This window comes from Lethenteron reissneri, unplaced genomic scaffold, assembly GCF_015708825.2.
Source record: "Lethenteron reissneri isolate LAM-NWPU_2019-01 unplaced genomic scaffold, ASM1570882v1 scaffold_125, whole genome shotgun sequence".
NCBI lineage: Eukaryota > Metazoa > Chordata > Hyperoartia > Petromyzontiformes > Petromyzontidae > Lethenteron > Lethenteron reissneri.
Window position 1 is genome coordinate 1 of NW_026890948.1, and position 12,829 is coordinate 12,829.

The 12,829-nt window shown below is 56.5% G+C and overlaps 1 protein-coding gene across 4 annotated transcripts; it reads right to left on the bottom strand.

The window, feature by feature from the left end:
• On the bottom strand, positions 1-11,954 carry LOC133361832 (proline dehydrogenase 1, mitochondrial-like). Of its 4 annotated transcripts, none has more exons than XM_061580823.1 (4): positions 11,850-11,948; positions 11,435-11,523; positions 1,467-1,686; positions 1-105 (listed from the first exon to the last, which is right to left on the bottom strand). In XM_061580823.1, exons 1-4 carry the CDS (start codon positions 11,894-11,896, stop codon positions 93-95), a joined length of 369 nt encoding a protein of 122 aa, XP_061436807.1. In that variant the 5' UTR covers positions 11,897-11,948; the 3' UTR covers positions 1-92. The 4 variants fall into 4 exon arrangements, 2 of the variants coding, with proteins under 2 accessions (XP_061436807.1, XP_061436808.1); XM_061580824.1 differs by having other exon boundaries at positions 21-105; positions 1,483-1,686; XR_009757424.1 differs by lacking the exons at positions 1-105; positions 1,467-1,686 and adding an exon at positions 2,022-2,090 and having other exon boundaries at positions 11,850-11,954.
• Between the last annotated feature and the right edge of the window lie 875 nt (positions 11,955-12,829).

The window sequence follows — 12,829 nt, forward strand, 5'->3', positions numbered from 1 at the left end:
TCAGGGGCACAGGTGGTGCATCAGCCAGTCGTCTCGGTCATCTCGGTCAGTCGACCCGTGGCACCTGCTGGGTCTGCCCCGTGACCTCCTCCTCATGCACCTAGCCTGGCACAGCAGTACAACCCATGGCACCTGCTCGGTCTGCCCCGTCACCTCCTCCTCATGCACCTAGCCTGGCACAGCAGTACAACCCGTGGCACCTGCTGGGTCTGTCACGTGACCTCCTGCCAGCGGGCGTTCGACACTTCACGTGGCGGCCTCAAGGTGCACTTGGCCTGGCACAAGCGCCGTGGTGACGTCACCGCCACTTAGTGGCGAATGGCGGTTGTTGTTGTTGTTGTCACTGTGTGTGTCTATGTGTGTGTCTGTGTGTGTCACTGTCTATGTGTCTGTGCGTGTCACTGTCTATGTGTCTGTGTCTGTGTGTCTTATGTGTGTGTCACTGTGTGTCTGTGCGTGTGTCACTGTGTGTCTGTGCGTGTGTCACTGTGTGTGTGTGTGTCACTGTGTGTGTGTCACTGTGCGTGTCACTGTGTGTGTCTATGTGTGTGTCTGTGCGTGTCACTGTGTGTGTCCCTGTGTGTCTATGTATGTCTGTGTGTGTCACTGCGTGTCACTGTGTGTGTGTCTATGTGTGTGTGTGTTGTTGTGTGTGTCACTGTGTGTGTGTCACTGCGTGTCACTGTGTGTCTATGTGTCTGTGTTGTTGTACCTACGAACCAGAGTTCAATTCCGGTCCACGGCCACCAACACGACCAGCTGTGACGATACATTTGAACTGGTCATGAGCCTCGCCTAGGTCGACTCAGCCTCAAACGAGTACCTGGTTCTGTGGTGTGTGCAGTAAACATCGCGGACACAAATCGCTCTTCAATTCCATCACAAAAAGCAACTTGCAGCGCCACAACCCTCATCACCATCCTTCAGTGGGGCCTACCTAGGCCTGTGTAGGCCCAAGCCCCCAGGCTTACCTAGGCCTGCCTGGGGCCTACCTAGGCCTGTGTAGGCCCAAGCCCCCAGGCTTACCTAGGCCTGCCTGGGGCCTACCTAGGCCTGTGTAGGTCCAAGCCCCCAGGCTTACCTGGGCCTGCCTGCGGCCTACCTAGGGCCTGTGTAGGGCCAAGCCCCCAGGTCTGCCCCAGGCCTGGACTTGGGCCTACCTGGGCCTGTGTAGGCCCAAGCCCCCAGGCTTACCTAGGCCTGCCTGGGGCCTACCTAGGGCCTGTGTAGGGCCAAGCCCCCAGGTCTGCCCCAGGCCTGGACTTGGGCCTACCTGGGCCTGTGTAGGCCCAAGCCCCCAGGCTTACCTAGGCCTGCCTGGGGCCTACCTAGGGCCTGTGTAGGGCCAAGCCCCCAGGTCTGCCCCAGGCCTGGACTTGGGCCTACCTGGGCCACTCCACTGCGTTAAAATTCACCCTCTCCTCCTCCACCTCCTCACCACCTCCTCCTCACCACCTCCTCACCACCTCCTCACCACCTCACCACCACCTCCCGCTCCCACGAGACTGAGGAGAGGAGCCAGGAGACGTCTGCGTAGCTCCCTCGCCACCAGCGAGCGCTCCAGCGCCGCTCCGCCTCCTCCGCGGAGCACCGAGCGGTTCTCTTGGGCGCGGCGCGACAGGTAAGGGAGCACCTCACGCACCGGGCCGTAGGGCACGTACTTGTACACGGGGTAGCCAGCCTCACCTGTACACACACAGGTAGACACACACAGGTAGACAGGTAGACACACACACAGGTACACACACACACAGGTACACACACACACAGTGTACACACACACACAGTGTACACACACACACAGTGTACACACACACAGGTACACACACACACAGGTACACACACACACACAGGTACACACACACACACACAGGTAGGGGAGCACCTCACGCACCGGGCCGTAGGGCACGTACTTGTACACGGGGTAGCCAGCCTCACCTGTACACACACACAGGTACACACACACACAGGTACACACACACACAGTGTACACACACACACACAGGTACACACACACACACACAGGTAGGGGAGCACCTCACGCACCGGGCCGTAGGGCACGTACTTGTACACGGGGTAGCCAGCCTCACCTGTACACACACACAGGTACACACACACACAGGTACACACACACACAGTGTACACACACACACACAGTGTACACACACACACACACACAGTGTACACACACACACACAGTGTACACACACACACACAGTGTACACACACACACAGTGTACACACACACACACAGTGTACACACACACAGTGTACACACACACAGGTACACACACACACACAGGTAGGGGAGCACCTCGCGCACCGGGCCGTACGGCACGTACTTGTACACGGGGTAGCCTGCCTCACCTGTACACACACACAGGTACACACACACACAGTGTACACACAGTGTACACACAGGTACACAGGTACACACACACACAGTGTACACACAGTGTACACACAGGTACACAGGTACACACACACACAGTGTACACACAGTGTACACACAGGTACACACACACAGTGTACACACACACACACAGTGTACACACACACACAGGTACACACACACACACACAGACAGGTACACACACACACACACAGGTACACACACACACACAGGTACACACACACACACAGGTACACACACACACACACACAGGTAGACACACACACACACACAGGTAGACACACACACACACACAGGTAGACACACACACACACACACAGGTAGACACACACACACACACAGGTAGACACACACACGTAGACACACACAGGTACACACACACACAGGTACACACACAGGTACACACACACACAGGTACACACACACAGGTACACACAGGTACACACACACACAGGTGTAGAGGTAATACGCGCTGGGATTAGAGATCGTATGCCAGCGCGTAATGATTGGCTGTGGGCCGGTGACGTGCTGAGAGGGAGTGATCGGGTGGCAGCGCGGTGTGATTGGTGGAGGAGTGTTAACACGCGCTGGGGAAAACGGATCGTAGAGAGAGTGCGTCGTGATTGGTTCATTAAGGAGCGATGCTCACGTTGAAGTACGCATCAGCTCCGCCTCTCGTGAGCAGGGGCTATAAAAGGGGATGCACACAGGCGTGAGGGCAGTGTGTAACCAGCGAAGAATGAAGACGGGGATGAAGACCTAGGGCCCTGCGGTACCTAGTCCCGCTGTCCTAACGGGACCGGGACTCTGTGTAACCCAGAGGCGAGTGTAGTGTGTGTAGCCATAGGCGTAAGGTCTACACGAGCCGAATGCAGTGTATTGTGTAGCCAGGGACATAGGGTCTACACGAGTCGAGTGTATTGTGTAGCCAGGGACATAGGGTCTACACGGGTCGAGTGTATTGTGTAGCCAGAGGCGTAGGGTCTACACGAGTGAAGGGTATCGTGTGTAGCCAGAGGCCTAGAGTTTACACGAGAGAAGTGGAGTGTGAAGTCGGAAGAAAGGAGGCTACACGTTGTATTTTGATACGTAAAGATTTAATAAAAGTGTGTTCCCGTCAAGAAGTTCCTGCCGTCAATTCCCATACTTCAACTGGCGTCAGAAGTGAAACGGTCTTCCAAGCATGGATACAAGGAGGAACCGTCGGACCCACGGGATTGACCACGGGGACAACCTCGACGACGCGGGTCAACTGGCATCGGGGGGTGAGGAAGAGGAGTTGCCCACGGGGCAGGATCCGCCGACGGCGCCGGACGAGCCACGGGGGACTGACGCCGTGCTTCCCGAAGCGCACTCCCGTCTGGCGGAGCTGCTGCTCGCCGCCGCGTCCATCTTGGCGGAGATCAGCTCGTCGGGAGGAGCGGGAACGGCGGCCGACGTTCTGCAGGGTCGCCCTGCAGATTCCCGCCAAAACGATTTGGCGATGGCCGCCATTTCATCTGCACCGACTTTTGGCGGGAACGGCCATCACCACGTGGCAGCGGTTCTCCATGCGCGCCCGCTGACGTCACCAACGCGCGCGGCGGACCGCCATCACACACCCGCCGATGGGGCCGCCATCTTACACACCGACGGGGCGGCAGAGAGGAAGCACGAGGAGGAGGACGACTTCATTTTTCAGCAGCGCCTTCCCACGTTGTCAGCCTTCAAGGCGGAAGGCGGGGATTGGAGCCAATTTCAGCGCAGATTTTTGGCGCATCAGGAGATGTCCGCCTGGTCCGACGCTACGGCACTGCGGGCACTGCCTGCCATGCTGGATGACAACGCGCTCGCGGCCTTCACGTCCGCACGCAGGTCGGACCGCTCCACGCTCAAGGATGCGCTGGCTCTCATGGCCAAGGTCTATGGTCCTCCCTCCGCGTGCCGCCATCATTTTTATGCAAGACGGAAGGCGGACACGGAGACCGTGCTCGCCTACCGCACGGCGTTGCTTGCTCTCGCCGACGCCGCGTTCCCTCGTATGGACGAGGAGGGCCAAGATGCCATGGTTTTGGAGCAGCTGCTCAAGTTGGCGCAGGACCTGGGGGTCCCCATCAACACGGCCGATGAGACCGATATTTCATCCTTACGGGTCGCCACAAGCATACAAGCGCACGAGGTCCTTCAACGTAAACAGGGAGTCGTCTGCAACGCTGCCGTGGCCTCAACTCCGGGCCCAGTTGTCACCGTGCCCCAAGTCGTCAGCCCACGAGAGGAGGCGTTCATCGCGGGACGACCGGGGGACTGGAGATCGGGGGGTCGTTCGCCTCTGCGAGCGGCCCGCAAGCTGGAGCAACCGAGATCTCCGACGACTGTCATCACCTGCTATAACTGCGGCCTCCGGGGCCACGTGGCCTCCGGTTGCCGCGCCCCACGTCAGCGCGCCATGGGACCTCGGCTGGACGACGACCAAGGCCCCAAGTCGTCCCTGCAAACCCCGGCAAGTCGCGGCACCTCACATGCTCGGCCCGCATACTCGGCACATATGGGTCGTCGCGTTGCGGCGGGGGAGAGCCGAGTAGAGTTCGGGGATTCGGTTCAGAGAGGGCGATTCGGCCGGGACCGGGGAGACATTAAATGGTCGGAGTTGGGGCACAGAATAGTGGCTGCCTCAGCGGGTTCATCCGTAGTTACCGGATCTATTGATGGGGTCGAGGTCAGGGTGTTAGTGGACACGGGGGCATCGGCGACTATTATATCGGATCTCATTTATAATATTCTCCCTGTACAATGTCGTCCGCTTCTTCCGGTGGATGTGCCATTTTACGCCGCTAACGGGGGATCGTTGGGCATTATCGGTCAGATTAGGGCATCCATTTGCATTGGTGATATCAAATTGTCGGGACCCGTTTTTGTTTCGTCCTCCCTGGCGGTCCCTTGTCTATTGGGCACTGATTTTTTGGCAAAAATGCCCATCAAAATTCTCATTGATCAGCGTTGCATTGAACTACCATCGGGTCGCCGTATTTCATTTTTGACGAGCCCTAATGAAATTCGGACGGCGTGCGCTACCATACAGGCGTTAGCGACACAGACCGTGCACGTGCCCCCGGGTTCACAAATGTTAATTCCCCTCCGGTTGCGGAAGCCATGGGTGAAGGAGGCCTCGGAACAGGGCATGCTTTTGGGTCCTTCTAATAGGGCTGTTGGAGGTCTCGATTTGTCGGTGGCTCACACTTTGGTGGGGGCTGACAGGGATCCGTTTGTGATGGTTTTAAACGCTGGGGCGCGGCCGGCCGTCATTCAGCAGGGCACCGTGCTAGCTCACGCGGCGCGGGTCCCTGCGGAGGAGAGGCTGGTTGCGCAGGCGGATCCGAGTCCCACGAAAAACGTTACATTGAAGGAGGACCTCGATTGGGTTGATTCGCTGTGCGCGGACTCTGACGATTTATCAGCGGTACAGTTGGGTGCGCTGCGCGGGTTGCTCATTGAATTTTCGGATGTCTTCAGTAAACATAAGTATGACATTGGGTGCACGGACCTGCTACGCCACCACATTGAAACGGGCGATGCGGCACCGGTCAGGCAAAATCCCTTCCGACTGAGTCCTGCTGAGAAGGAACATGTTCAGTCGGCAGTTAACGATATGCTAGAAGCCGACATTATTTCGCCTTCCTCCAGTCCTTGGGGAGCGCCTATTGTGCTCGTTAAAAAGCAGGACGGGTCCCTGCGATTTTGCGTCGATTTCCGTCGCCTGAATAAGATCTCTGTGGCCGACGCGTATCCGCTCCCCAGGATGGACGAGTCTCTCGACGCATTGTCTGGTGCGCGATACTTTTCGACTCTTGATTTATTATCCGGATTCTGGCAGTTGCCACTCGACGAAGAGTCTAAGCCTAAGACCGCATTTCGGACTCCAGGGGGCCTGTTTCAGTTTAACCGGTTACCCATGGGACTTCACTCCTCTCCGGCGACGTTTCAGCGTCTTATGGAATTGGTTTTGTCGGGCTTGCAGTGGGATACGTGCCTCATTTACCTTGACGATGTCATTGTTTTCGGTAAAACGTTTGAAGAACACCTCCAGCGATTGAGGGGGGTGTTCTTGCGAATGCGATCGGCTAAATTAAAGTTTAAACCGGCCAAATGCCACCTTTTTCGTAAATCCGTGAGGTACTTGGGTCACATTGTCGACTCTTCGGGGATTTCTACCGATCCTGCGAAGACGGACTGTGTCAGTTTGTGGCCAACGCCCACGTCAGTGTCAGACGTACGCAGTTTCATCGGTTTTGCTTCGTATTATCGCCGATTCGTTGAGCACTTTGCCACCATTGCAAAACCCTTGCACGCTCTAACGGCGAAAGGAGTGAAGTTCCGATGGGGACCGGAGGAGGAGGCTGCATTCTGCTCCCTCCGGGACGCCTTGGTTAGGGCCCCACCCTTGCGCTATCCGGACTTCGCGAGTCCCTTCTTGCTAGACACGGACGCTAGCAACACGGGCATTGGGGGAGTGCTGTCCCAAGTCGTTGGAGGGGTCGAACGAGTGGTCGCCTATGGTAGCAGGGTGTTGTCGCCGGCAGAGCAGCGCTACTGCGTCACCCGTCGCGAACTGCTTGCCATTGTTTTTTTTGTACAACAATTCAGGCCATATCTCTATGGTCGTCATTTCACGGTCCGGACGGACCACGCGGCGCTCCAGTATTCATTGCGGGTCGCCCAGCCCTCGGGCCAATTGTCGCGGTGGTTGGAAGTCCTCCAGGACTATCAGTTCACGACTACGTACCGTAAAGGCTTGCGACACACAAATGCCGATGCCCTGTCGCGGTTGTTGCCTTGTCACAAATGTGCGTGCTTATCGGGATCGGCGCGCTGTAAACCGCCGGTTACGGAAGGTAGGGAGGCGTTGGTTGCGGCCGCGAGCACACCAATTGGGGATGGTCCCGCTACCCCTGGGGGTCAGGACTCGCTGCTCTCAATGTCATTGATTGAGTGGGGCCGTCTCCAAATGGCGGACAGCTCCCTGCTGGCATTGCGCCGCAAGACGGGGGGTTCCGAAGGTAACCACGACCGAACTGGCTCCTACGAGCTTAAGCAAGGCCTATTGATGAGATGGGACAGTTTGTCCCGGCGGCATGCGATTGTGGTGCCTGCTGCTGTGAGGGGGAAGGTTGTCTTGGCCGCACACGAACGCCTCTTGCATTTGGGAGTTAACAAAACGCTTGCCCTGCTTCAGCGTGACTATTATTGGCCGGGAATGGGGGGTGACGTGGTGAACATTCTGAAGGGTTGTGTTGAGTGCGCCAGACGGAAACCACCGCCTGTGCCAGCTAATCCACCGCTGCAATCCATCCAGGTCTCGCGCACTAACGAGCTCGTTGCACTCGACATTCTGGGGCCTTTTCCGGTCACGCCTAGGGGTAATAAGTACCTGTTGGTGGGGGTCGAATATTTTACCCGGTGGCCTATGGCGTGGCCACTCGCCAACCAGTCGGCGGCGGCTGTGACGGACGCCTTTGTCCAGGGCTACGTCCTGGACAAGGGGGCTCCCGAACGCTTGCTGACTGACCAAGGGAAGAATTTTTCGAGTAAATTACTGCAAGAGGTGTGCGACCTGTTGGGTACCAAGAAGGTGCGTACCTCCCCGTACCACCCGCAGACGGACGGGATGGTGGAGAGGCTTAACAGGACATTGACTTCTATGTTGTGCCAGCAGGTGTGTGAGGCGCATGTTGATTGGGACCTGCAGGTCCCTGGGGTCCTCGCCGCGTATAGAATGGCCCCCCATGCAGCTACGGGATTTTCCCCGTTTTATCTGATGTACGGTCGGGAAGCCGACCCGCCCATGGAAACGCAGCTGGGTCTGTCCGCACCACGAGCAAATTCGAAATTGGCAGAGCATATTAAATTTAATATTCATAAGCTGACAGAGGCAAGGGAGGCCGCACGGCTTAATTCACGGGCTCGCCAAATTGCAAACGAGCGGTTGCGGGCACGGAAGGTGTCCGTGCACAATTGGGAACCAGGTGACAGGGCCTGGCTGCATTGCCCGCAGGCACCTTTGGCTACGTCGCCTAAATTGTTGAAGCCGTGGCGGGGACCCGTGGAGGTCGTGCGGGTTGCACGCCCCCAGTGCGTTCAGATAAAATGGGGAAAACGCCGTTGGTACGTCCACCCCTCCCGACTGAAACCGTTCTCGCCTCCGTATGGCCTCCCCTTGTGTCATGAGGGCCGAGCATGTGACGTGACCAGCGACCCTGAGGGGGAATTGTCTTTGCCTGCTCCTCACATGTCTCCGCCTGATCCGCTCCCAGGTGTCTCGGAACTGACAGCTGCCGACCACCGGCGGCCGGATCTTGAGCAGCCGGAGCCACCGGACGGTCGCCAACGTCCCGTCCCATACGACGGACCGGCCAGACGGACTCGCGCTAGGTCGCGCTACTTTGTGTGACCTGCCACGTGAGGAGTCGAGGCAGCCGGAGCGCCTCGGCACTGCGTTTAGTCACAGAGACACTTGGCGCGTTCGGTTTCCGGTGTTCGCTTTTATTGTGTTCGTTTTCCGGTGTTCGCTTTTATTGTGTTGTTCGTCGGGCTGTATATTGCTTCATATTTAAGTGTTGTGTTGTGTTGTTGTTGTTGCGTTACGGGGCACACTGAGAGGTGGAGTTTCTTTGTTACTGCATTGACGTTAGGTTGTGTTGTTGGTTAACAGCCGGGCCGGCTGCAAGCTATGTGGGAGGGGGTGATGTAGAGGTGATACGCGCTGGGATTAGAGATCGTATGCCAGCGCGTAATGATTGGCTGTGTAGGTGGTGACGTGCGCTGACGGTGGAGGATCAGGGGTCAGCGCGGGGTCGTGGGTTACGGGGTACTGATTGGCTGTGGACGGGTGACGTGCTGAGAGGGAGTGATCGGGTGGCAGCGCGGTGTGATTGGTGGAGGAGTGTTAACACGCGCTGGGGAAAACGGATCGTAGAGAGAGTGCGTCGTGATTGGTTCATTAAGGAGCGATGCTCACGTTGAAGTACGCATCAGCTCCGCCTCTCGTGAGCAGGGGCTATAAAAGGGGATGCACACAGGCGTGAGGGCAGTGTGTAACCAGCGAAGAATGAAGACGGGGATGAAGACCTAGGGCCCTGCGGTACCTAGTCCCGCTGTCCTAACGGGACCGGGACTCTGTGTAACCCAGAGGCGAGTGTAGTGTGTGTAGCCATAGGCGTAAGGTCTACACGAGCCGAATGCAGTGTATTGTGTAGCCAGGGACATAGGGTCTACACGAGTCGAGTGTATTGTGTAGCCAGGGACATAGGGTCTACACGAGTCGAGTGTATTGTGTAGCCAGGGACATAGGGTCTACACGAGTCGAGTGTATTGTGTAGCCAGGGACATAGGGTCTACACGAGTCGAGTGTATTGTGTAGCCAGAGGCGTAGGGTCTACACGAGTGAAGGGTATCGTGTGTAGCCAGAGGCCTAGAGTTTACACGAGAGTAGTGGAGTGTGAAGTCGGAAGAAAGGAGACTACACGTTGTATTTTGATACGTAAAGATTTAATAAAAGTGTGTTCCCGTCAAGAAGTTCCTGCCGTCAATTCCCATACTTCACAGGTACACACACACACACAAGTAGACACACACACAGGTACACACACACAGGTACACACACACACACAAGTAGACACACACAGGTACACACACACACACACAGGTACACACACACACACAGGTACACACACACACACACAGGTACACACACACACACAGTGTACACACACACACAGGTACACACACACACACAGGTACACACACACACACAGGTACACACACACACAGTGTACACACACACACACAGGTACACACACACACACAGGTACACACACACATAACGTGTACACGGGGTAGCCGTGTGTGCACGTGTGTACGTGTGTGTGTGTCTGTGTGTGTGTGGGGAGTGGTGGTGTAGTGGTTAGCGCTACGCTGCGCTATGAACCTGGCGACCCGAGTTCGACTCCCGCTCACGGCCAACACCAGTGACGATTATCTGAACCGGTCCCGGGCCTCCCCTAGGTCGACTCAGCCTCAAATGAGTACCTGGTGCGGTGTGTAAACATCGCTAGCACTGGGGAAACAAAGGCGGCCGGGCGTGGTGCTGGCCACCCACCCCCTCGTGTGCCGTGCCGGCCTTCATAGGTGCTCGCTAACAGCACTTGCCCCGACAGTCTGTTCAGGCTACACGGGGGATCTTTGTCTTTGTGTCAGTGTGTGTGTGTGTGTATGTGTACGTGTGTGTGTACGTGTGCATGTCTGTGTGTGTACGTGTGCATGTGTGTGTGTATGTGTGTAGTGAGTGTGTGTACGAGTGTGTGTACGTGTGTGTGTGTATGTATATGTGTGTACGTGTGTGTGTGTATGTGTGTAGTGAGTGTGTGTACGAGTGTGTGTACGAGTGTGTGTGTGTACGTCAGTGTGTATATATATATATATATGTGTGTAGTGAATGTGTGTGTATGTACGTGCGTGTGTGTGTGTAGTGAATGTGTGTGTACTGAGTGTGTGTACTGAGTGTGTGTAGTGAGTGTGTGTGTACCGAGTGTGTGTGTACTGAGTGTGTGTAGTGAGTGTGTGTGTATGTGTGTGTAGTGAGTGAATGTGTGTACGTGTGTGTCTATGTGTGTGTGTGTGTACGTGTGTGTGTATATATGTATATGTGTGTGTGTAGTGAGTGAATGTGTGTAGTGTGAGTGTGTGTGTGTGTACTAAGTGTGTGTAGTGACTGTGTGTGAGTGTGTGTACTTGTGTGTGTGTATGTATATATGTGTGTGTGTACTGAGTGTGTGTAGTGAGTGTGTGTACTGAGTGTGAGTGTGTACTGAGTGTGAGTGTGTAGTGAGTGAGTGTGTAGTGAGTGTGTGTACGTGTGTGTGTACTGAGTGTGTCTACGTGTGTGTGTGTGTACTGAGTGTGTGTGTGTGTGTTGAATGTATGTATGTACGTGTATGTCTACGTGTGAGTGAGTGTGTGTAGTGAATGTGTGAGTGTGTGTGTGTGTACCCAGGGCGAAGCTGATGTGGTCACACATCCCCAGCAGCTGCCCAAAGTAAACGCGTCCTGCTGACGGAGACACCTGCAACTCCAGCATCCTGGGGGGCACGGGGGGGGGGGGCACGGGGGGGGTGGGGGGGGGGGGCACGGGGGGGGCACGTAGTGCTAGTGTTGTTACCTGTTGAGCGTGTGCCTGACGGTGCCCTCGTTGTGAGAGTGGTGGTGGTAGTGTTAGTAGTTAGTAGTAGTGATAGTAGTTGTTGTAGTTGTAGTTGTTGTTGCTACCTGTTGAGCGTGTGCCTGACGGTGTTCTCGTTGTGAGAGTGGTGGTGGTAGTAGTGGTAGTTAGTGTTGTTGTAGTTGTTGTTGTAGTTGTTGTTGTAGTTGTTGTAGTTGTTGTAGTAGTTGTAGTTGTTGTTGCTACCTGTTGAGCGTGTGCCTGACGGTGCCCTCGTTGTGCGAGGCCACCATGATGGCAGCCCTCCCTCCGGCAGCGACGTCACGCAGCACCAAGTCCAGACACCTGGGGGGGTCACAGGGGGTCACGGGGGGTCACGGGGGGGGTCACGGGGGAAGGGGGTCACAGTGAGGGGGGGGGGGGCACGGGGGGAGGTCATAGAGACCAAGGTCACAGAGAAGCACAGACTCACACAGAGACCCACAGTGAGTGGGCGGGTGGGGGGTGGGTGAGTGAGTGAGTGGCTGAGTGAGTGAGTGGGTGAGTGAGTGAGTGGCTGAGTGAGTGAGTGGGTGAGTGAGTGGGTGAGTGGGTGAGTGAGTGGGTGGGTGAGTGGGTGAGTGAGTGGGTGAGTGAGTGGGTGGGTGAGTGGGTGGGTGGGTGAGTGGGTGAGTGAGTGGGTGAGTGAGTGGGTGAGTGAGTGGGTGAGTGAGTGGCTGAGTGAGTGAGTGGGTGAGTGAGTGAGTGAGTGTTGTGAGTGGGCGGGTGGGGGGTGGCGTGAGTGAGTGAGTGGCTGAGTGAGTGAGTGGGTGAGTGAGTGAGTGGCTGAGTGAGTGAGTTGTTGAGTGAGTGGGTGAGTGGGTAGGTGAGTTGGGTGGGTGAGTGGGTGAGTGAGTGGGTGGGTGAGTGGGTGAGTGAGTGGGTGAGTGAGTGGGTGGGTGAGGGTGTGGTGGGTGAGGTGGGTGAGTGAGTGGGGTGAGTGAGTGGGTGAGTGAGTGGGTGAGTGAGGTGAGAGTGGGTGGAGTGAGTGAGTGAGGGTGTGAGTGGGAGGGTGGGGGGGGGGTGGGTGAGTGGAGTGGGTGGACTGAGTTCATGAAGTGAGGTCGTGAGTGAGTGGGTGAGTGACTTGAGTGAGTGTTGTGTGAGTGGGCGGGTGGGGGGTGGGTGAGTGAGTGGGTGACTGAGTGAATGAGTGAGTGAGTGAGTGGGTGAGTGACTGAGTGAGT

Excerpts from the sequence above, each read along its gene's own strand:
- LOC133361832 (XM_061580823.1), bottom strand. The coding sequence starts at position 11,896 with ATGGTGGCCTCGCACAACGAGGGCACCGTCAGGCACACGCTCAACAG. Across the intron at positions 11,524-11,849 it reads GTCAGGCACACGCTCAACAG|GATGCTGGAGTTGCAGGTGT; the intron begins GTAGCAACAACA and ends CGTGCCCCCCAG. Across the intron at positions 1,687-11,434 it reads CCACATCAGCTTCGCCCTGG|GTGAGGCTGGCTACCCCGTG; the intron begins GTACACACACAC and ends GTGTGTGTACAG.